The sequence below is a fragment of the Mugil cephalus genome, chromosome 11 (genome assembly GCF_022458985.1).
Source record: "Mugil cephalus isolate CIBA_MC_2020 chromosome 11, CIBA_Mcephalus_1.1, whole genome shotgun sequence".
Taxonomy (NCBI): Eukaryota; Metazoa; Chordata; class Actinopteri; order Mugiliformes; family Mugilidae; genus Mugil; species Mugil cephalus.
In genome coordinates this window covers 21272302-21296394 of record NC_061780.1, presented here as the reverse complement: position 1 = coordinate 21296394, position 24093 = coordinate 21272302, and the positions used below count along the sequence as shown (strand labels likewise).

Here is a 24093-nt window from a genome sequence, read left to right as displayed (position 1 = left end):
GCCCGGCTCGTCTTCTCCTCGGATAATGATAAAAAATCAGAACGCGGAGAGGAAGATTAAACCGCTTCATCCTCTCCATCAGTAGCTGATGTATAACCTCCACCTTTCCTCGGAAACACACGACGCTAGCGGCGGAGCTCGCAGGTGCAGAGGGGCCGTCCAGTGGCAAAGAAGAGGAAAAAAAAAAACACACACAAAGGAGGGAGCATTCGTATTGGCGATTTAGTGAGATTAAATTGAATGGATGGGTAAATGAACAGATCTCTGCTCAGGCGGATAAAGCCGCCGTGGGAATCGTGTGTGGTGTGAGGCCGAGACGAGAGGCTGCGTGTGTGTCGAGCGTGTGCGCTCATTACCACAGAGCAGCTCAGCTGGCTCTTTCTCTCATTGACCCGCCGCCTCTCTCAGACTCTGCCTATGCACATCTGTCTCTCTCTGTAGTATCTAGATGAAGGGCAGAAACGGAGATATTTCTGAACGCGGCGATCCGTTCCTTTCACCCTCGCATTCACAAGTGGTTAGGTAATAGCGCAGAGCTGCGGCTTAGTAGCGGCGTATCTGCTTGTCCTCACTTAACTGTGGCCCGAGCCGTTTGCAGCCTCACAGGGGGATGATGTTGTGTTCTTGGCTAGAAGCTCCCCCGCTGCCAACACGTCCAGTGCCCTGTTGAGGCCTTCTCCGTGGCTCTGAGCCTCAACCTCTGGTTCCTACTAAAGATGTTAATCTGTAAAAGTGAGGAAACAAACGTATCGCTTCCAGCGCTCAGGGATTTCCTTAAATAGCTGTGTCCTGTTTCGTTGTCATGTTTTTTTTTTTTTGTTTTGTTTTTTTTTTTCCAAGTGTGTTGACCTCGGCGCTGTTTTCCTGTAACTTTACATGAGGTCATTTTTGAACTTGTTTCCTGTGAGTTCACAAGCATAAATCAAATAAAAACACTTTTAGAGCTGGTTTGCAAACGACACTTAAGGTGAGGCAGAGGTCAGTGCTGTGAATTACGTGGGAAGCGGCAAGAGAAGCTAACACCAGCTACGACAACGTGTTTCAGGACTGGTATTCTAGTGTTCAGTGTTTTTCAGGCCAAGGAGAGATTTAGTAGGGACTCCCCTACATACTATATGTGTTCTATATTAAAGTCGGCCTAGTGCTATTTATAAATATACATTATTATAATTTTGCATTCAGTATTAAGATGTCCTTTATCCATTTACTAAAATATGTTCAAATTCATGTTAATGTGTATTTAAAGAAAGTTTATAAGGGGAAATGTAAAAAAAATATATATAAAAAATGTCTAATCAACCAAAGATTTTGCGACCCCCCTGCAGTACCTTCATGGACCCCTCTAGGGGGCGCGGACCCCCTGTTGAAGACCTGTGTTCTAGTGCAAACCTGAGACAAGAAAAAACTGTCAATCACAGTTGCAGACATGGCAGAGATCAAAGTCTCCTATCAGTAGTGTTGCCACAGTTACCTTGAAAAAGTATTAGATATTACTGATTACGCCTTTGAAAAGTAACTTACTTTACTAATTGCTTGATTTTAAAAGTAACTAAGTTAGATTACAAGTTACTTTATTAGTTACATTCATCAGCTGCCCCCCCATCAAAAAACAAACATGTTTTTTTATAAAAATGCAGCATTTCCCCTCCAACATACTGTTCTCCCCCACTCATCTTCTTCTTCATCTCTCCCCAAATTACTTAGTTTTTAGACTTTGTGTTTCTTTTTTTTTTACTGACGCTTTGCCTCCAAGCTGCGCATCTAACCACAACTCCACTCCTCCCTCCATTGTTGTGTACCTTTGTGTCGCTGTGTGGTTTTATACATGAGTTGCCCTCATGCTGAAAACATGACGGAAGTAACACACAGTAACTTGGATAAGTAACTTTAATCTGATCACTCATTACTGGAAAAAAGCGCTCAGTGGTCAGCCAGATTTTATTAATGGAGCAACATTAATAAACTGCAAGAATGAGAATCACCGGAGACCGAAAGCCTCAGTTTTCATCGAATTGTGTGTAGTGGAGAATATTGACACAGCCATAAGCTCCAGGTTGTTTCTCTTCACTTCACTTTAGGAAATTGAATCTTATTCCACTGCGTTTCTCTGGATTAGACTAAATACAATATTGACCAAATGCACTAAAACACTTTTGATTAATAAGCTCCAACCTGATATGAAGGCGGATAATAACTGCTGATTGTCCCCCGGCTCCACTGTGACCAAGGAGCTGGGCCGCCCTGCCACAATGTAACGGGAGGCACAACCAGCACCTATATATGGCTCTGGCTGTACTGTAATCACAATCAGCCCTCTTCTGTTCACATGTCAGCTCCCATTCCCCTCAAATCCGCCTCCTTATTAGACACAGAGAGAGTGGGCTGTGATTTCACTGTTTACTGCCAAACACGCAACAGAGAGCAGAGGAGACACAACACTGATAAATAGTCGGCGAGGGATTCGTGTATGTGCACCCCTCCCTTCCTCCGCCGATGAATATGTAATCATAAAGAGCGGGTGAAGCGGCGCAACACGCTGGCATATTGGAATTAATTCTGAATGTACCGTGTATTGACTCACCTGCGTGTTTGCTTTTTTTTTTGCGACACAGAAGAATAAATGTCCCTTATATCAATAAAAGGAATATAACACAGGGGACGTGTTAGATAAGATGCCGTGTGTGTGTGTGTGGTAAACTCCTACGTGTTGGCCTCGTCTGTGTCTGAGGGTGTAGAATATGGTGTTTTCTGTTAACTCCGTCAAGAGAGGACAAACTTAACACTTAATCCTGTCAAGTGAGTTTAATTGAAGCAGCAGTGATGTCACAGGTTCAAAGGAAAATTACTGCAAACGTTCTCGCGGCATTAGGAAGTAAGATGCGGACAGATACGTTGGTAGTGCATCGACAGTCTAGACCTTTTTCAGCTACAGTAAAATAAAATAGCAAAGCAAAGGCAGCCACTAGAAAGCTAGACCTGGCATTTATTCGTGGGGATGCTAGTTAGACATGTAGCAACCAGGGCAATGTCTTTCCTTGATGGCAGCAGGATGCACATGACAAAAACAGTTGAGGAACAACTAAAATAAAACATGAAGTGTTGACCTGGCCTCCAAATTCTCTAGATCCCCAAACTGATCAAGTATCTGTGGAATGATGCCCTCAACCTATAGGACCCAAAAGCCCCCACTAACAGCACTGCATTACTAGACACCAGAGGACACCCTGAGAAGGTCCATGTCCATTGAAATAACCAAACCAGCAGACATGTCCAAGCTTTAAGAGCTACAACGAGTCTATAAATTCATGTGATTTAACCTCTGACTGTCCACCTCCGTAGGCAATATACAAGATGGTGTCCTCTGTGATGAAGATGCCCGAGGACGAGTCGACACCTGAGAAGAGGACGGAGAAGATCTTCAGGCAGATGGACACCAACAGAGACGGTAGGCGATCCTCGTTTAGAGCCATCAGCTTTTTGAACTCTCTTTGTGGCCTGTCAGTGTGCAGGTGTTTAGTTAAAACAACAACTGTTAAGATCATAACTACTCTGAGCTTCTCTTAGATTCTACCAAAAGTATTTTAAAACGAGGTGTTAATTGACCGAGTCCACGGACGGGGGGACAGCATTTAACGTGCACATGCACTGAGCACCATGTCACCGCCACCTGCTGTGCAGTTGACATACAAACAGGCCCCGGTTTCCCATTACAGAGCACTCCAGCCTGAAGAAGCCATTCACTGACAGCGCAGTTCACTCATGACCTGTTGATTTTAGTCGACGCACTCGAGGAGACACTTGAGTTACGGTTGAACTCTAACGGCACCTCTGCGCAACACTAACGACCCCTTAGCACAAGGCGTCGGGAAGAAGAGAGAGGAATTAGTGCGTTGTTGTTGTGTGGGTGGGTGGGTGAAGTAGAGAAAGTAGGAGGAGGAACAGGAAAGAAAAGTGACAGCGGTGCAACTGTGGTGGATGTGTTTTGCTTCGCCTAATGAGAATCACGAGTGGAGAGCAGCTTGTGGAGGCAGCTCCCGTTTATTTCCGAGGAGAAAGGAGAGCCGTCTCAACACTGCCACCTGCTGGTGGGAAATCATTAGGACGCACTGAAGGCTCTTAATGCGTGAATTCAATTCAACTTTAATCGTGGTGTTTGATACCATCGATTTCCATAAATCCACCCTAATGTGTATGGTAAACCTAAAAAAAAAGTATTTAAAGTCATAGCTTCATAAAGAATACAGCACATCAGGGTAATTTATTTATTTATTTTAAAGTTGGAAGTAAACTGAGGTAGTGTCCTCATTTACAATATAGCTGAGCTAATAAAACAACAGAAGAAAAAATCAGCCGTTTCAAAACAAAAAATAAATAAATAAGTGAAATAATAAGACCATTAAAATAGATTATTGTTTAACTATCCTCCTTAAATGTCCTACTCATCATAAATACCTCATATTCTGTGTTGTGGTTCAACCTGAGTAGTTTAATTACTTTCCACTGTTTCAAAAGTGTCGATATTTTGATTTGAGAATCCATTTTAGAGCATGAAGACCTGGTATCGAAAGTATCGATAGTTACGCATCGATACCGCACATCGCTAAATGTTATTTTAGTTATGTAACATCCTTGATAATGCAAATTGTCTGGAGATGCTTTGCAAAAGAGAGCGCCAGAGTCAAGCGCTAACGTGAGGGTAGAAAAGGAAAACCTCCTTTTTTAAGCCTGAGCAGATTGAGCTTGATGCCAGCTGAGTAGAGACAGAAAAAGAGAGAAGAGTGAGAACAGTCCTGAAAAATCAGAAGAGAAGAGAAAAACACAACTTACAACAAAATTTTATTGGGCAGCAATCTCCAGCAGCAGGTTGAAAGGTGATAAATATGTTAAATATAAATATATGAAAGTAAAAATAGATCATATAATCTCTGTGTGAAACAAGCTGCATTCTTTTCACACCCATGGGGATAAAGCCGAGCTTAAGTCTCTTGTTGCTTTCTAGGATTTAGGAGAACTGGTATAATTAGCTCAGGCTTTTCAAGTCAGGTCAAGTCAACTTTATTGTCAATTGTGACACGTGCAACACAAAACATGATTGAAATGACCTTCCTGAAAGGCCCACGGTGCAGCAGCATAACCATAAAGAATTAAAACAAAATGTGCAAACATATAAAAAATATGTCCTGTATATACAAAGTAGAGAAATATGACGCAGCACATGATGCAACCCTGAGTTGAATAGTGCAGAAAAGACTGGGCGGAGTGAATATAAACAAATATGTCATTGATGAACTGTAAGGCCAGTTCAAAGTTAGCTGCACCCACATGAGCAGGTCTCTGTTATAACATTCGAATCTGTCGATCACATATTTTATTTATGTATAAAGCACCTTAAAAGCAACAACACATGAAAAGCTATTTACATCCAGGGTGACACCTGGATTAAAGAACAACCAGTTAGTTTAAAGCTAAAAAACACCTGTCATCATACTGTCATGTCCAGTGTTGTTTAGACGGGAGGTCATTATGACTTGTGCTACAAAATCTAACTTTTCTAAGCCTTTAACGTCTTTACCCTCCGTCGGTTTGTTGCTTTGTGTTGCAGAATAAATGAGAAAGTAAATTCTCCTGTGATTCACACGCTGCTGTCTCTGTATGTTTTAGGCAAACTCTCTCTGGAGGAGTTCATCAAGGGGGCCAAGAGCGACCCCTCCATCGTCCGCCTGTTGCAGTGCGACCCCAGCAGCGCCGGACAGTTCTAGACCCGAGGCATCGACAACGACCTGTAAGGCCCACATTCAGCTTAGCACCTCACTTTTCAAACTTCTCCCGTGCGTTTAAAAAAAACAAAAAACAAAAAAAGGCAAAATGTGAGTCGTGCAGAACTCACTTAAAAGTGGTTGCAGGGGTGTAACGTAGGAGGGCTGGGAGAAGCTCGTTCTCGGGAACGAAGGTGTTTTCTCCCACGAAGAGTCGCGGCTCTTCGCGGGCAGAGGAGACGGGCGCTGGAGGGAACCTGTGCAGAGGAGGAGCGCGCCGGGGAAGAACGTGGGACGGGTCGCTGGCTTCGTAGGAGGTGGCCTGGTACTTTAGAGCAGGTGTTAAAGGTTTTTAACGCTCGGAAGGTTCTTTTTAAAAGCCCCCGTGTGTAGGATGTGACCCTGTTCTGACACGCTGCGTTCGTGGGCACCTCCTCCTTTTAAGGATTTTCATTTTTTTAAAAACGTTCTCAGCTGTCACAACGGAGGATGTGTGGTGCTGTCATCACCTCCTCTTTCTGCCCCGCAGGCGAATAGTGGAACTGACAGTGGTGGCTGGTGATGTGGTTCTCAGAGGATGAGATCGCAGTTCAGCTGGGATGTAACACAGAGAGGGGGCTCAGACTGTGGAGAATATCCACTTCATTCTCAATAAACGTGTGTTTGAACTGGTTTATACATTTAAACCGATGTACTGTTATGGATTTACTGGTTGTGTGTTGACGGTGGATTTTTTTCTGAGGTTGTGAGTTGAATCCGTTGTTTTATACAATACCACGCGACAGTTTGAGATGACCTGTGGAAAATAGAAATAAAAATAAATGAAAAAGCTGATGCGTGACCACAGCGTGAGTCCTGTGTCTCATCCACGGAGCTGTAGCTGTGGGTCTGACTCCAGCTGTGGGGACGAGCCAACGTCATGAATGTGATTCATTAGCATGAAGCGAGCTGTGGCCCAGCTGTGTGTGCAGCGAATCGATCGAGTGGTCGTGCTGACTGAGAGCTGCGGTATTCCTGAACTCTCGTGACTTAACTTAAGTATGAAAGAGCCACGGGTTACACACTGATCAGGCATAACATTACGACCACAGGTCTTTATTGCGACTCCAAAACAGTCGTCAGAGAATGGACATGGACCTTCTGAGGGTGTCCTGTGGTGTTACTCACATCATCCCACAGACACTTGATCAGTTTGGGATCTACTGAATTGGGAGGTCAGGATTAACACCTCGTGCTGTTTTTCATTTTTTCACCCTTACTCGGACACTAAGAACCAGTAAAGTCGTGACTTTTCATGTGATAATACCAGGGTTCCTACACAAGTATGGAAAAATATGGAATTAGATTTTTTTTTCGTAAATTTCCAGGTCTGGAAAAGTATGGAAAATTGTGTGAGAGCACACAGTCGGCTGCATAGATAATCACTGATGGATGATTCATGTGCAATTTACAATAAAAAAACATGCACTGAATTTATCTTTAATTTATTTGTATGAGCTACATGACCTATAATCATCATATAAACAGCATATATGTATATATTCAGAATAATGAAAACTAATGATCACAATCACAACTATTTACTCAAATTAGGTTCTGATAAAAAAAAATAGGGAATTTTGAGATTTCAAATGTGCGGGAACCTGAATGCATCACTAATCTAACACCACCTGTTGGTGTCTTGTGTCCCCTGCAGTGCTTCTTTGGGTGACTTGAAACGCCCGTAACTCTCCACTCTGGAGCAGACTGATGATGAAGAATGACAAGATGACGACGATGAAGGACGCAGACCTTCAGTATGTACTGAGGACTTTCAAAAGATGGACACACGGGAGCCACGTCCTCCACTTTCCCCTCCCTCCGAGCTGTTTATCTAAACCCCCTAAAAACACCAAACAAACCCCCACCGATTGTAATTGAACCCCCTCAGTTCTCCTATAGGCATGTGAGAGTGTGAAGAAGGTCCACAGTAGGTTGTATATATGCAGTATAAACTGGAGTCTCTTTATCAGTGTCTTTGCTTGGTTGTGTTCCCTCCACCCGGGGCCACACAGAGCCTCCATCACTCTAATGTGTATAATAGACGGAGTGTTGTTGTGCATGGGACTATGAGAGGTGTCGAGTAACAGGACACGCTGTAGGTGACGTCATCCAATCTGCAGAGAGGACCTGTGGAGTCTGTCCTTCACTCAGAACGAGCAACTGCTTTCACTTTCCTCTTTTCTACCGTGAGAATGTGTACGTGTGTTTGTGTATTTTTTCTTTTTTTTTTTGCAAAAACTCGATAGACTTTTCGTGCTGGGACGACGAGAACATAAACACGATGCTCCTCCTATGCATATACCCCCCCCCCCTCCCCCTCCCACCGATCAGTAGTTTTGTGAAGCCTCTTCTGAGGGATGAACATCCATCCTCTCCTGCCCCGTCATCTGTTCCAGTGTTTTGTGTTGTTTTGTTATTTTTTTTTCCTCCTCTCTCATCTCCGACCAGTGACACCGACGGAGAGTTACTGCGCACTAGAAAGTAGTAAAAACTAGTCTTTTAAAAGTATTTCAGTACCGTGTAGATATTTTAAAGTGCACCTAAATTTGTAAAGCAAATCCACATAGTCCAGAATGCTCAGAACAAATGTTGTGAAATAATAATAATGATGATGATAATAATAATAATAATGAAAAAGAAAAAAAAAACTTGTTTATTTAAGCTGTCGCGGGGAAACCGAGCATGCACCACTTCTTTTTATTCTGACTTTTATTCTGACGTGAGGAGCGGAGGCTCCTTCACTTTTAGATGTTTTTGAAACGCTGCATGTCGAATCAGTCGTTGGGTACGGGGGGGTGGGGAGGGAGTGGGGGGGCGCGTAGACTTAAATAACACGCATGCATGTGACTTAAGCGCATGTGTGTGTTCGTGACGTATGTTTATGGATCGCTAACGGCCCAGTCGCCCCTGCAGCTCTGCGCTCGCTTCTCTGTGTTGGTTTTTTGTCAGCACTAGTTCTACCAGTGGTCAGTGTTATTATTGCCAGAGCCGACGCGTCTGTTAGTTCACACCGGGGATTTTATGGAAGCTTTAGGAAGCCCACCATGCACAACTAATTACACACACACACATATATATATATATGTAAGAGAGCTCAATAATTAGATCTCCTGCCATCTGAATCTCTAACAGGGCCCAACATACACAGAGAGCAGCAGCTCCTTCAATATTTCAGAATATTACAGACAGTGCACGGTGCATTTTTTTTAATTTTATTTTATTTTTTTTAATTATTATTTGGGTTCCTATCTCACTACTGCTTTCCTTCACTCAAAAAAAAAACTCTCCTCAACATATTTTAAAGTGGCACCAGGACATGTGTGAAGCTCCCCTGAATGTAACCGAGCCCTCGTCCTCCAGGTCCGAGCAGAGCCGAGCCGGACCCTCTTACTGCAATCAGAAAAAAAATAAGAAAAGAAAAAGAAAAAAAAAAAAAGCTTTGATTGTTTAGTTGATTAACTGCAGTTTTTTTTTTTTTTTTTTGTAAAGACAATAAAAAAATAAATAAAGATACCGACCAACAAAACAGAGAATTGCAACTACTGCAGCGATTGCTTTTATTGTTTTTATATATATATTTTTTTTTTCTAAAGCTGTGTCAGGTGTAACATTTCTGTTAAAACACAAAATAGCATCTTGTGGTCAAGTGCCAAATAAAAACAAAAAACAGTATTGTATAAGTTTATACAAGTACAGTTGTTATATGTTGAACAAAATGTTTGTAATTGTTGCATTTTTGTAGGTTTTTTATGGTATCCTGTATTTAGTGACTGCAGTTTTGGAACAAAGGATTCTGTTGTTTTTTTTTTTTTTTTTTTTTTTTTGTTTTTTTTTGTCAATTTAAAAGGCGAAAATTAAATTTACATTATATTGTGTGCGAATGCTCATGTGGTGTCTGGTTAATTGGGTAAAATACACAAGAGAGGAAATTTGTGGAAGTGGAAGACGGTGCAAAAATACAAGTTAGATTAAAAAAAAAAACATGAAACAGATTAAGGTAAGAGGAAAAACAAAGGTATAAAATATATTTAAAGTTGATGTTCCAAGCTTGCATAATGAACTTACAAGGGTTTAATGAGAAACCAACCAAAATAAAGTAAAAATTCACTATAGTCATTCATGAATATGAAAAAAACAACACAGAATGAGCTAATAAAATGATAAGAGAGTATGTTTCCAGTGGTGGAGGCAGATATTTGTCCAGTGAATGTCTGTGTTCTTCAGTTATTGGCTTTAAGTCATTGAGGACATAGGACATTTTAGCAGTTTAACCAAATATTTTAGGTAGAGTTTCATATAATTTCAATAAGTGGAGGATTACAACCATTTTCATTCACATCCCGCTGCTAAATCATAGATAAAATGTTAATCCTTAATAGTTCTTTGTAGGAAGTCTGGAGCCCATGACGAGTCACTTTCTTACAGCTCCATTATTTTTGGATCATGATGCGTGAGATCAGAATATTCAACATCCTGACCATCATAAACTCCTTTTTTTCTTTCCTATCTCTACACATCTCAGAGTCCACCCAGCTGCTTCCGTCATGTCTCAGTAAACACTAGTGACTGGGTGTCGCTGGAGGCAGCGCGGCCTCACGCCGCTTTAGAGGTTCTGGAGAACGTCTAATGGGGCCTTTCTATTCTCGATGACGTCTTCTCTTTACAGAAGACTCGTTCAAGGATGTGCCTACCTTTCTTAAAACGTTCTTCGCGCAACTAAATGCTTTGAAGGCGTTTTCTTTACCCAGGGTCCCTGGATCATCCACCACTGGCTGAGCCCAGTGCGGCCTATGGCATGCTGCGAGATTTCCAAATACCACACTTTAACTACTTAAGAAACAAGAAAGTAATGTCTCACATCACCATGTGGTTGTTATTCCTCCAAAATCCTCAAATTAAAGTTGGGTATCTGCACTAAAAGCCATAATTTATCATATAACTGTAGCTTGTTTTGACCAATAGCTAAAAGAATGAAACAAGATGTCAGTATCTAAACATAGCGTATATGGACATAACTGTGCCCATTCGTGCAGAAATCTCAAAATCCCTCTAGAAGTCAGTCAACAAACCTCAATCTTATCCTTCAAAACCTGAAACACACAAAAAAAGTGGACTCAAAAGAAGATGAATTTGGACCCACATTCCAGATGGATGGTTTTTAGTTTCTCACCACTATTTCCTGGCAAATTAAGGCACAAATACCATAATTTTAAGTGTTAACCCAGGGTCACAAACATTTTGAGGTTTGAGGTTGGCTCCTGGTCTCCATATGTATCAGAGTATCAAGAAAAAAACTGCATTTATGTATAAACTTTGGAAGAAATGCCCGTGCGAGGCTCTTAGTTTAAGTGCACATTTGCATCAGCTGTAGGAGCCTCTATAGCCAGTAGATTGTTGATGCTGTACAACTAATTAAATCCATTTATTAACACAGACACTTATAACCGCATTAAACACAATGTAAACATCCTTTTACAAGCTGTTAATCCTGAATGTGTTCTTATAAATAGCTCATAATCTATATATACATATATATAAATAAAGTCTGTACTATGACAAATGTGTGTGGTGCAACAGACGAGGAGCGACGAGCGGCTGCGTACAAAACTATATTTATTGGTTCACTTCAAAGGCTGTACATGGCGGCGCGTGAAGCGTATGTAGCGTATGGAAGGTGTCAGTGAATCAGGTGTAAACACAGGCAGGTCGGACAGCTGGACCGGAGCCAGCGCGCAGCCAGCGGAGCTCTGGTACTTTTCTGTGAAACTCTGAACAAGTTCAAACGGATGGAGCGGCTCGGGCCTCGCGAGTCTCTTAACGAACGCCATAAATACTAATGACCACGGTCTCTTTAGTGAGAGGAAAAGCAATAAACACGGGCACAGAGGAAGCAAAACAGTTTAACAGCATCCTGGAGACTGGCAGTCTTCTTCCATAATGGAGCCTCGTGTAATTATAGCTCCAGAGACACCAGAGCGTAATCACAACCTGAGATAAGGGTTATTTCGCTTTAATAATAGGAAGCATTTAGCGTGCAGTAAAAATATGAACAGTGAGATTAAAAAAATATGGATGATCTGCGAAGATTAAATGGCCGCGCTCACTTTTTACAACAATTTTATTCGAAGACACGTCTAAAAATAATCATATTTTCAACAAAACAATGAAAGAGTTGAGTGGCGGCTTAAAGGGGACCTCTGAGCAGACGTCTGTTTAGAAGTCAAATGTCAAGTGATCAATGTAAGAGCTTCCACCACAAGAAGAAGCACCAGGAAAGCTGTGCAACAAAGCACAGGGGGAAGCAACAGCACTGCTCCCTGCTGCTAATCCAATATATAAAGGCTTCTTCCTGAGAAGCCACAGCGAGCTGCCTGGATGCCCTCTGGTGAACTGGACTGAACCTCGTCTTAAAATACTTTAGAAGTGAAATCAGGCCAGGCTGTGAGGGCAGATGAAAATATATTTCCTCACCTAACACCAAATTTCCGCTTTATTTAAGCCTGGTTTTCCTCCCGCGTCACGTTGTCTAGTAAACATGATCCACACAAGGCTACAACCCCAACTAAGGCTCCCTTGTGGCCCCTCCGGAGGACACGGTTTTTGGCGCTGGCATCTAACGCTGGTAACGAGGCTCTTGATCGCATGTGTCCGGACCACGCGGCGGCCGACGAGTGACGCGTTGCCGCTGGCGACCGTCAGATCTCTGACAGGATCACGCGGAACGAGTCCGGCGAGCCCTCGATGGAGAGGATGAAGGTGTCCTCGTTGGAGTAGTGCTGGACGATGTTGTCGTCCATGTTCACCAGGACACTGAGGGAGACAATAAACAGATCAGAAAGATTCTTCATCCTCTAATGAGTTCAGCTTTAACGTCTTATTAATCCAGCCTTTTTGCAAAAAAAAAAAAAAAAAAAAAACGAAAAACAACAAAAACGCCTTTTCAAGACCAAAGTAAATTGAGTGCTGCTCATGAACATTTTGGAGCTCATGCATGATCTTGGCCTCATTTGAAAGCCAAGACTCTGAAATTTCAATCACAAAAGTCAGAATCACTCTATGTGGTATTGTTCTCGAGTAATCAAAGTTGGCACACAGTTAAAAAATAAGACGCCGTTGGGTTCGCCTGAATGTTTTATTTCGAAGATGTGTTGGTTGAATCCTATAATGACTTTTATCAATGAAATCATAAGAAAATTACATGTGACATCAGTCAGCATTTACTCGAACACAGCTCTCTGATTGGTTCAAAAATAGTTAAGAGCCTGGAGATGATTGTCACGCTAGGAACCGTTGGTCAGTCGACCACTTTGGACATTACATTTTGGCGATGCAATATTTTCACGCCGACCGGCAACAGCCATTTATAACAGAACAGTAAAAAAACAAAACAAACTGCATACACATTATTATGACGGTAATAATATAAAATTTATATTTTTTAACGTTTCTTTTTATGAAGAGAGAAGCTGTAGTGATAGAGATGAAGTAGCCTGCAATTTAGGCCGGAGCTGATCGTGGAGAAACGAGAGTTACTAATGTAACCAAGGTTCTATGAAAACCATCTCTGGTGATCAGGAAACTTCAGAGAGCATTGAGGACAAACATAAAATACCATTTGTGTGCGTGTGTTTTTTTTTTAATTAAGAGAAGTGACTTGTGTAATTACTCTAATTGCCAGAAGGGGGAGACAAAGTTTTAAATAATAACTTTAACGCTTGTAAGTTAGCATCTACTCTCAAAGCACCACTATCAGACAAAAGTAGTGAAAATAAAGTCGCATCAATTTCTTAATTATCTATATATACATTGTTTCTCAATTAGAAAATGTTAACATGATAACTGAATATGCTGGCAGACGTAGGCATGTTAGCAATGACGTTATCGTTTTGGTCGAATTCAAGCCTCTCAGAGTAAAACTACAGACTCTTCGTTTCGTTTCTTTGCAGTTTGACTCACCCCTTTTTGCTTTTCTGATAAACTTTTGCGATCTTGTCAAGCGGCAGTGCATATTTGTCAGAGATCTGTGAAGACAAAGTGCATTTTACGTTAAACATTGAAGCAGCCCGAGGTTGCAGCTAACTTACGCTTTATCAATACTCACTGCCTCCGTTAATGCTTTGAGGGTCGGGGCGTGCAGCATTAGGGCGTCAAACACTTCATCACACTCCTTCCTCACATATAGTAAAACTGAAGAAGCACGGGAAAGGAAATGTGCAAAAAAATAAATAAAATAGGCTCATGAGTTGTAAGGGCGTGAATTTGTAATCAGACACAAGTTACATACCTCTCCTTTCCAGCTCCACTTTGGACTTCTTGGGCTGAGGTGGACAGACATCTTCCTCACCACCACATGGCATCCTCTTCATCAGAACCCCTCTGATGAACACACAAAGACACGTAATTTTAAAAAAACAAAATAACATCCAACTCTATAACTTTTCACCATGAAGAGACGGTTTAGAGAAAAACCTCTCAACACTCACCCATCTTTGACGACCTCTGCAGTTTTAAAGGCAAACACCTTCAATTAGAGTAAAAAATAAAAAAACATGAGACACAAAACGAGATGCAGACATTTCTTTTGTTTTTTTTGTTTTTTTTTGTGAGTGCTTCCCTCACCTGTCCTGCTCTCTGCAGGTTCCCAAAGTAGACATCAGGAATGAAGAGGACGGGCTGGGAGTCCAGGTCTAGCATGCTTTTCAACAGCGTGCTGTCAGCCCTCTTAATGGGAGAGGTCGGCCCCAAGCTGCCATTTTTCCCTAATCCAGAAAGAGCATGAACTCAGCAGCTGTTGCCAGGCAACCACTTCACGTGGAGTTTTGCCATTTACCCTGCTTTTTAAATATTCCCCTGCTTTGTTCCTACATTTAGTTTTATAACACCCAAGGAGGTGTTTTGTTTTTTTTCTTCGAATCAAACCTTCCAACACCATTCGTGCACACATGTTCACCTTTCGTCTTCCTCCTGATCTGCTTCTTCTCCTCATCGCGAAGCTTCCTCTCGGCGCCCTGCAAGACACACAAAGAAAAGACACGATGTATTAAAAGGAGGCTGGACATCTTTAATCCGAGTCCAGTTTTTTTTCCCCGCGCTGCGTCAGCGACCCTCCTCACCTTATCACAGAAGACCTTGATCTGAGCGAAGGCCCTGTGGATGGGCCTGCTGCTGCAGCCGTTGTAGCTGTAGGTGTCAATCTGGATTATCAGAGGCATCCCCTTCACGCCCTTCTGCGAGGAGAAGTCCGTGCTCAGACAGTTCACGGAGATAAAGACCTGGGGAAACGAAAATGGCTGGGTGAATTTGGCTTCGTGATCCGAAAGGTGATTATCAAATAGCCGTCGCGCAGCAGTAATGAGGACTGCTTGTCCAGCAGAAGGTGCACCGTGCACTTTACTAACATACACCTATTCATTCTACTCCTTTACCCAAAAGTCTGCACAGATCCTGTCTGTATGTATGTTAAAGTGACAATAAATCTTGATTTGATCTTGATTTGCACTGCAGGAGGTAATTTAGCAGCTGTCAGTGAGCACAATTTATTTTCATTTATTTTTTATTTTATATAATAACAAAAAGTATCCTCAAATTGAGTCAGCTGGAACAAGCCTACTGTAGATGTACCATGTTTTCTGGTTTGCATACCTTATTTATGCATTATCCAGATGCTTGCATGAGTTTATCCGCTTCCCTCTTCGACCCAGTTTATTTCCCCCCGATATCTCTCAACCTCAAGCAGCTGCAATCTAGCGTTGCACTTCTTTTAATTTGATCTTTAATCTTGGATGACATAAATCATCTCACTGTGTAAACCATGTCTTGTAGGTGGATGCTTTTGCGAGTTAAGAATCAAAAAAAGTGAGACGTCAGCCCTTTCGATCTTGTCCGGACAAGCTGGAAACCCGAACGTGGTTTGTGGGACAAATCACATGAGCTTCTTCCCAGAAAGCTACGGGCGGCACCAGCGTAGCCGTCCCCTGCTCTCCTGCTTTATTATAAAGATCATTCCTGCCCTCACCCCTATCACGAGAACCCATTATTCATCAGCCATTGCCTCACTAAAGATTCTTTAAGGTTTACATTCGGACCGGTTGAGAAATCTGATGGCGATCTAAGATGTTTTTCCCAATGAATGTCGATCTGACTCATGTGCAGCGATGATGATGAGTGGGAGGGTCACGGGGTCATGAGTCACAAAAGCAGCAGCGGCCGCTTTTGCAGGCCAATCGTGTCCGATTTCTCAACAATCCCTCTCACGAACGGGCTTCGAAATCAAGCGCCTCGAGGCCAAAACACATTTGCGAAATTTTTCGGTGGTTTAACATTGCTCCAGACCCGTCGGTGTCGCAGCTTGTTCAAATCCATGGCCCTGCTCCAAACTTCACAAGCTACAGTATCGTAGCTTAGCCACGGAGCTGCGGATCTGCCGCCTTTTGAGTGCCCGCGAAAGAAATTCACAAAATCTCACAATCCGCCACAGTGAAGCTGTGTCACCGTTAGCGTACACTTCAAACAATGCGGTGTGTGTTTATTTTATTTCGTAACGCGGTGGAACAGATTCTCACGATTAATGCCAAACCATATAAACCAACATAAACTCCAGTTGAATCTTCTTGTTAAACCGGACCGACGGCTCCGGCAAACAGGTCGGCGGAGACAGATAACGGATAAGATTCCTCACCGCGGCTCGGGAGCAATTTTCCCACTACGCAGCATCAACAGCACCGTGTCTGAACCTGCAGAGGTGAGGGCTGACTGCTGGAGAGGCCAGGAGCGCAAATGAACCTCCTGCACGCCTCCGCAAACTCACACCTCCACAGACCCGAGCCGTTTGATTTTGTTCTCCGCGAACGCCGGACGCATGGCCGCCAGCATCTGTGCGTGCGCGGATGCATGTAGGTGGTTGTGTTTTCTGCCTCTTGCATCCAGGAGCGTTCGAATACCTTCCTTCCTAAAAAGTTGACGAATGCAATCCAGGCACAAACAAAAAAAAACAACAACTTTACACTCGAGGAAGCCGCTTATCTCCCCGCACCAACACAGTGTACGCTCTGTGATAAAGAGGATGCCAGTTGTTGCCTGGCAACCGCCGAACCATGCCAAAAAAAAAAAAAAAAAAAAAAAAAACGTCATTTGCACCAAAAATATCAGTTTCAGCCCGTCAAAACTGGACTCCAAATTAGATTTGGACATCTAAATGTCTAGCTGGCACCGCACAGAAGTGACAGCAGTGACAAGGTGATTTCCCCACAATTACAGGGCTGTTATTTCCAGCAGGCTCTGGTCCTGTGTGCAGGCTATAGTATGTCAGCGAACTGCAAAGCCACGGGCAGCGTTCATCCGGTTTACATCTGGCTACACTTTCCCACTGACAATCACCAAAACCTGAGTGGACCTGCTCTTGTAAACAATGCTTCAGGGAACATCTGAACAATGAATGAATGAAAAAAAATCTACAACAACAACAACAACAACAAATGTGGAGGTTCTCAGTCTAAAAGATCATCGTATATAAAGGGAAACTGGAACTTCTAGATAGTGGAGATTATTAGGTCCTGTGAGTTGGATGAGTTGGATCATCCCACAGACGCTAGATCTAATGAATTTGGAGGCCTGGTCAACACCTTGTGCAGCTTTTCATGTTTTTTGAGTTGTTCCTAAACCATTTTTTTTTAATGTCTGCATCCCACTGTCAACAAGGAGTGTCATCGTTATGGGGTGGGGGTGCCTGGTCTGGTCTGGGTGGGTGCTACATGTCTAAGTACCATCCACATCTATTAAAGCCAGGTCTAAAAGTTTCCCAGAAGAACATTGAGTAGTCACAAGATGCTGTTTACTTCTCGTGTCAGTGGTTTTAATGTTGTGGCTGATCTGTATAAAGACTGCAGAACTGAGTCTACCTGTCCTGCTGTGAAACCGCTCCATCATCTGAGCCAAAATGCTGGTCTCCGAGTCTGAACAGGACTTAATCACTGGTAAACACAGAAAGCTATAATGATTTACGTTCTGATGCCAAAACATGGATGTGAATGACACATGCTGCTGTTTTCCAGACAATCAAAACCTACACTATGCTCCTGGAACAACAGTTGATTATTGTGGTCCGGTGTACAACTAGTACGCATCGAATGACGCTGCCGCATCATCACCACCTGAGCTCATTAAAAACAGTTTCATTCAGCGTGGCGGAGGTGTTTGCCAAACGGTAAATATTTATCCACAAACCCGCAAAGCTGCAATTATCCGTCTTTCAGCGAGGCGGTTTGTGGAGTTCTCATTAAAAACACTGAACTGAATAGGAGCCACAGGACCAAAACAACCTGAGGCTGGGCTCATTCTTCGGCCCCGTTTAGACCTTGCACTGATCTCCATGCTGGGGAATCTTTATCGCAAGTAGTCAGCTGGGGAGCACTTGTGTCGGAAGAGTTTTGCCTCGTTCGTTGAGGTTAAAAAACTAAACAAAACACAACTTCTGTTATAAAATGATCGCCTGAAAAGGAAAAAGTGAAGTGATGTCAGTTAATTAGATGTTCATGCAAGATCTGACCGGGGGCCTTATGAGTTTGTGTTGTTTGCTGCTTGTCTTATCTGAAGGAGCAGCAATAGAAAGGCGAAATCTGAGCTGCTTCATTACATATTGGGTCTCTGTGACCCACTGAATAATGACCTGACACAAAGCAGGAGACGCTCCTTCTGTCGTTGAGGACAAAAAGGTTGGGGGTGGATGGTCGGTGGCCTCAGCAACAGAATACTGACATAAACTGATGATTATACACTGATCAGGCATAACATTATGACCTAATGCTGTGTAGGTCTTGTGTCTCTGTGACTAGAGAACGACTAGTATGGAATTTTTACGGCTCAAACCGAATAGTTTTACATCAGCATTGACCGATACATGCTGCCGATTTTTGGAGCCAATACTGCTGTTTCTCCCTCTATTTCAATAATAAAAATGACACAGTGGTAACAAATGTTGCAAGTCTCAATTTAACCAAAAACATTAACATTTATTGAACTCAAAGAATTCTAGGGTTTTATCTTCAACTCTTATTTTTAGGGGTGCTCCACACGCCTATGAGTGCAAGTGTTTTCCAGCTTCCTTGCATGCACTCTGCTAGAGGGGGAGGGGCAATGTATGGGCTGCACAGGTCCACATCATCTCCAGCAGCAGAGGGCTGCCTGTGGATGCGCCTGTCTGTAAATCTTGGCGAGAAATAAAAATATTCATATATATATGTGTGTGTATGTGTGTATAGGGGAATGCACAGTGTATTGGCTGATACCAATACCAGTAAAAAACAGAAATATCGGCCCGATATATATCGGACGATCTCTTGTTGTGATGTCTAGTCATCGGAGAATAGACATGGGCCTTCTGAGGGTACATGTCTAAGTAACATCCACACGAATGCCAAGTCCAAACGTTTCCCAGTAGAACACCGTGTTGTCACAAGGTGGTCAATGTTGTGGTCATAATGTTATGCCTGATCCCTGTAGAGTAGAGTCCTCAACACTAAGTAACTCTAGGTTTTATTGCGCAATCTTCCCCGTCACGAGCAAAGAAAGGATCATTTTGACCCGTTTCCCCTTTGAAACTTTTTTTTCTTCCTACCTTGGCTTCTTCGCTGACATCCCATGTGAAGGATACAGCATTGTAGGCAATTTCCTCCACATTCCCAATCACGCTGAAGCTCTCCTTGTAGTCAGCTGCACACAAGAGAAAATTGTGTTAGACCTCGAAGTTTGGTGTCAGTCCTAATTACAACACAAGGATCTTAACTTACTCCATAACTAGTAACTGTTATTTCAAATACTAAATCCTTAATATCTATTAAGTGTAGGGAAAGAAGCACACAAGTCCAAATTTAATGTTATGATGTAGTGTGATATGTCATTTGTAATGCAATATCTTGGCCAGCAATGACAACACACTTGTTTTGCGTGTATTCTAGAGTTTGTAATTTCCTGGAAAACTATTTCAAAGAGGCAGTACACAAAATTTCCGTCCCAATTCCGATGTCCCTCCCTTTCCTTCCCTCTCTCCTTTCGTTGGCAGTTGACTAATCAGAGCAGACGGCAACTGTCTTGTGGTTTTGTAGCTTAGTCTTCTAAGTTTTGGATGTGAATCCACCAAAAGGTCACAAGATAAACCTGAGAGGCCATCCGCCACGAGACATTTGAGTTGAGTGAAATATGTTTCTGCTGCACAAGCTTCCCATTCAGTGACTATTTTTTTTTATTGAGTAATGTGCCCTTAAAAAGGACGTAATAAGTCACATCTAGACAGCTGAAAGTAGTTAAGTGTAATACTGTATAATGAAAAACTAAACTCAAGCACAGTACATCTTTTCTCCCCTCGCTTCGATTTCCCAAAGACGTCGAGTATTCCCAGAAATCCACTTTTCCCTGCCTACTTTGTCCATGACATGTTCATGCCAGTACCCTGGTTGGCGTTGGCATAAACTTGCCACAGACAAAAACCACCATAGTCTACGAAAAAACCTCTGGTTCATTCCACTGAGTTTTAAACCGCAGGTTGAGGCCTGTCTGCTGCTGATCGCACACAATATGGCCGCAATCCAGGCCCCCACCTGCTCCTCCCATTAACGTCTATGCAAATGTCGACCCACGGGGTGTCTCTCCGTGGAGCTCCTGTGGGAATCGAGGGCTGACTGTTATTCAGACTGGTTTCACCTGAGGCTATGTGACAGGATTCTTCCAAAGTCTCCTGCAGGTTTGCCACACTTACTTGCTCTGTAACTGTGTGACTGAGTCATTTTTGTGTGTTGGCCTGTGCCCCAGCTACTCCAAGTATGCAGCAATGGATGTAGAAGGCAGCCAAACAAAAAAAACTTACCAATGTCCAGGACTCTCTGTTTGGCAGTGTGCTGGCGAGCGTGCCAATATTTCCAGTTCTTCAGCTGATCGTCTCGGCACTTGTCCTCCCCAAAGACAACCATGATGACGCTCTTCAGATCAAACAAAAACGCAAAGTGTGATTAGGCCAAAAAAAAAAAAAAAAAAAAAGTGCTACTGCTTGATGATAAGCTAGCAGTTAAATTCACCGCCTCCTTTCCCTCACCTGAACTACACCGGCCCGCTGCAGCTCAGAGCCTCCCGCGGTGATTTGCTCGCTGCTGGACGGGCTCCCGTCGGGCCCTCGCGACGCCGTCGACCCGCTCATCCGCACTTTGCCCTGGGGCTGAGACTGGGATGACCTGAAGCCGGTGGCAGACAGCGTCAAGGCATAGAACTGGCCCCGGTTCAGGTAAGCCATTGGTCCTTCCCCTTGCCGCGGCCGGAGCGACATGCTGGCCTCCAGGTTGTACTGGAAACTGTCACTGTGAGACATAAAGCAAGCACATAATAACCCTCATGAACAGACAGTAGCTCCTCTGATAAGACTAAACCAGGGGTCTTCAACATAACATACAAATGATGCAAAGGTCCAAATATTAATATTTCATTTCAAACAGTAGGGGAAAATAAAAATAAAAATGTATAAAAAATGTCTAATCAACTAAAGATTTTGCGACCTCCCTGTAGTACCTCCATGGACCCCTTAGGGGTCACGGACCCCATGTTGAAGACCTATGGACTAAACTATATGACTGAACATGAGCAGCACAAAATGTGTCTACGCATTAATGAAAGGGAAAACAAAGTGGACGCATTTTGAAGATTTTGTTTTGTGACTGGAGTCGAGAAGGAAGCGTTTTTATGTTGCAAATGGAGCTTGAACAGGAGTTTGTTGCAGCAAGTGGTGGATTACACGATAAATGTGGTTCTAAATGAACAAGTACACATCCTTAAATATGTCTATTTAAAAAAAACAGCTGCCAACGATCACTGTATATCATTTCCCCTGTGCCACTGAGCTCTGTTGTTTGATCAAAAACGCACTTTTCCTTCGTTACCGTGAATGCACACATCGTAGTTTATTTTGTTTATATCGTGTAAATACTAAAGTGCCCGGATGTTACAGGATATAACAATTAAAAAAAATATAAGACGTCATATTTGTGTCAAACATTTACTCATACAGTACATACAGCTATACTTAACTACTCCATTTATATATCTTATCTTGTAGTAGAGGTGGTTATCGTCCATGCATCGCCTGCATATTTTTAGCACTGTAGGGTGAAAAGCTAAAACCGGTATTTCACACCTCTATTCGTTGTGGAAGTTTAAAGAGAGACTGGGGGGGAAGTCACAATGTGCTAAAGCAACACCCTGTTTAGTTTTGGTGCTTAAATGAGAGTTGTTGGCAAAAACAGAACCAGAACTGAGCAGACTATTGACAGTGGGGGTGCAGTTTTGTGCTAGAACATTATGGGGAATCTCCGTTTGATTTAACGTTTTCGTTGGTTTTCTAAATTTCAACTTACACAGGCAGGCAGTAGTGAAATGCATCAGTGATGAGCGGACTTCTGTGGTGAACCTGTGAAAGAAAACAACATGCACCCTTTAAAAAACGTATATGCAGGGAGATTCTGTGCATCAAGCAGACAAAGAGCCGCCGCCACCACCAACAACTCACTCCCCTTGTATAACAAGTCTGACCTGTCCTTCCACAGCATCCTCATAAGTGCTGTCCGGAGTCCTTCTCTGTCCATCCTTCAGGTAACCAGCGAGGGACAGATTATAGCAGCTCTGCTCGTAAACCATCCTCGTCTGTTCTTTAGAATCGTCTTGATAGGAGCCGCCTGAACAAGCAGCAGACATCGGCGTCTGGCCCTCAACCTTGACCAGAGCAAGAGGCGCGCTGCCTCCACCTTTACCGTCGGCTCCTCTGGCGTCTTCTGTGAGGCTCACGGCTCCATACTTGCAGCCCTGGTGTTCGGCGGCATTGCTGTTGTTGAGGGACAGATTGACTGGCATGGACCCCACACCTAAAAGTTGGTGTTGCAGTGTGGTCCTGCAGCTGTTGGGCTCGAGTGTGGAGGAGTCTGTGGTTTTGGCGTTGCTGCTGGAGTGTCTCCTCTCTCCGGGAAGCTGAGGGGTCTACAGGAAACCAAGAAATTATGATCTGAAGCCCATTTATTTTTGTATTACTTGTGTTGAATCATGGAGCCTTGCGGTGCACCTTGTAGTAGTCGTACAGCAGACCCAGAGCCGCAGCGCCGTCCTCATCTCCGTTGATGCTCATCATGGCCTTGGTGGCGGCCGTCAGTGGGGTCTCCAGGAAGTTCTTCCACGTCTCATTCTCGCCGCTGAACACCCTGCGGGATGGCGCCGACAGTTCGTTTGGTACCACCACCACCAGGCGTTTACTGAAAAGACAGCACGACAATGGGAAGAAAAGACAGCGGGCCACCGTGTTATTTTTTTTTTTTGCAAAACCAGTCTTTTAGTAACAGAATCCAGTATGAATCTGGCGCCGAGCCACCAGGTACGCCTCTGGCTGTTTCTCACCAAGTGTGTTTATGCAAGACTGCTTTCTGAGAAATAACTGCTTGTATACGCTGCAGTTAACAACACAAACTGAATAGCAACTGAAATGATGTAACTCAGGTGCAGATTGTCTAGCTGATTGTGTATATGATCTCAGGTTCTGTAGGGCACATGCTGGATTGTTGATAAGATTCACAGCTAAGTGAAATCTAGGAATTATTACAGCATGTATAAAAACAGTAGGATCTCACTGAAGGGTTCAGAACACTATGCAAATTTTTATATAATCTAGCCTTCTGTGCAGTTCAGTTGTTTGTATAGATGTAAAGGGAAGTACTTATAGACATTGCACTCCGTGAGAAAACTGCTGCACTGGAAACATTCAGCAAAGACACAAAACTAAACGAAAGCATCAGAATTAAAAGTTGAAGTAAAACTTGCAGACGTTATTACCCGTGATATTATTGGCTTTTTTTTCTTACCTGTCCAAGTCCATGCTGCCTCCAGTTCTCACTGGTGTTGCTTGTCTAGGACTTGCTTGAGAAACTGGACTTTCTAGTTAGTGCAGATAAGTTTGTGCGGGACTCTGGAAGGAGAGGGGGAGAAAACTAAGCCCGCACGAGGCTGGCTCTGTTTAACCTCTCAGCCAAAACATCCAATGAATCATGTGAAACCTTACGTCCTGAAACCGAATCCATTGGCCGTGGTGTCAGGTAAAGTGTGAGTCCACACTGGATAAATTAAAAAAATAAAATAAAATGTAACATGTGTTGCACGGGCCCGGGGACTCTTTTAGGAGAAGTTGGTGAATTAAGAGATGGTCTGTGCAGCACCTGGAGAGGGAGAATAAACAAGGAAACGAAAGCTGCCTCGATGATTGGTTAAACGGTTTCGCGCA

At 43.1% G+C, this 24093-nt stretch overlaps 2 protein-coding genes across 4 annotated transcripts in view; one reads left to right on the top strand and one right to left on the bottom strand.

Moving 5' to 3' along the window:
* The window catches only part of LOC125016132 (neurocalcin-delta A), a 61451-nt gene extending 51772 nt beyond the window's left edge, over window positions 1–9679 (top strand). For all 3 annotated transcript variants that reach the window (XM_047598350.1, XM_047598349.1, XM_047598348.1), the window contains 3 exons: window positions 3340–3445; window positions 5662–5782; window positions 7453–9679. In XM_047598350.1, the coding sequence (XP_047454306.1) occupies window positions 3340–3445; window positions 5662–5759 (204 nt within the window). In that variant the 3' untranslated portion in view covers window positions 5760–5782; window positions 7453–9679. The remainder of the gene's footprint in view (window positions 1–3339; window positions 3446–5661; window positions 5783–7452) is intronic.
* A 1715-nt stretch (window positions 9680–11394) lies between these two features.
* On the bottom strand, window positions 11395–24060 carry LOC125017006 (grainyhead-like protein 2 homolog). The gene is made up of 15 exons (XM_047599829.1): window positions 23678–24060; window positions 22888–23074; window positions 22365–22805; window positions 22190–22242; window positions 20881–21139; window positions 20656–20767; window positions 19411–19505; window positions 14912–15070; window positions 14749–14806; window positions 14418–14557; window positions 14282–14319; window positions 14083–14174; window positions 13900–13985; window positions 13755–13819; window positions 11395–12608 (listed from the first exon to the last, which is right to left on the bottom strand). The coding sequence occupies exons 1-15, from the start codon at window positions 23689–23691 to the stop codon at window positions 12494–12496; spliced, it is 1914 nt and encodes a 637-aa protein (XP_047455785.1). The 5' UTR covers window positions 23692–24060; the 3' UTR covers window positions 11395–12493.
* Between the last annotated feature and the right edge of the window lie 33 nt (window positions 24061–24093).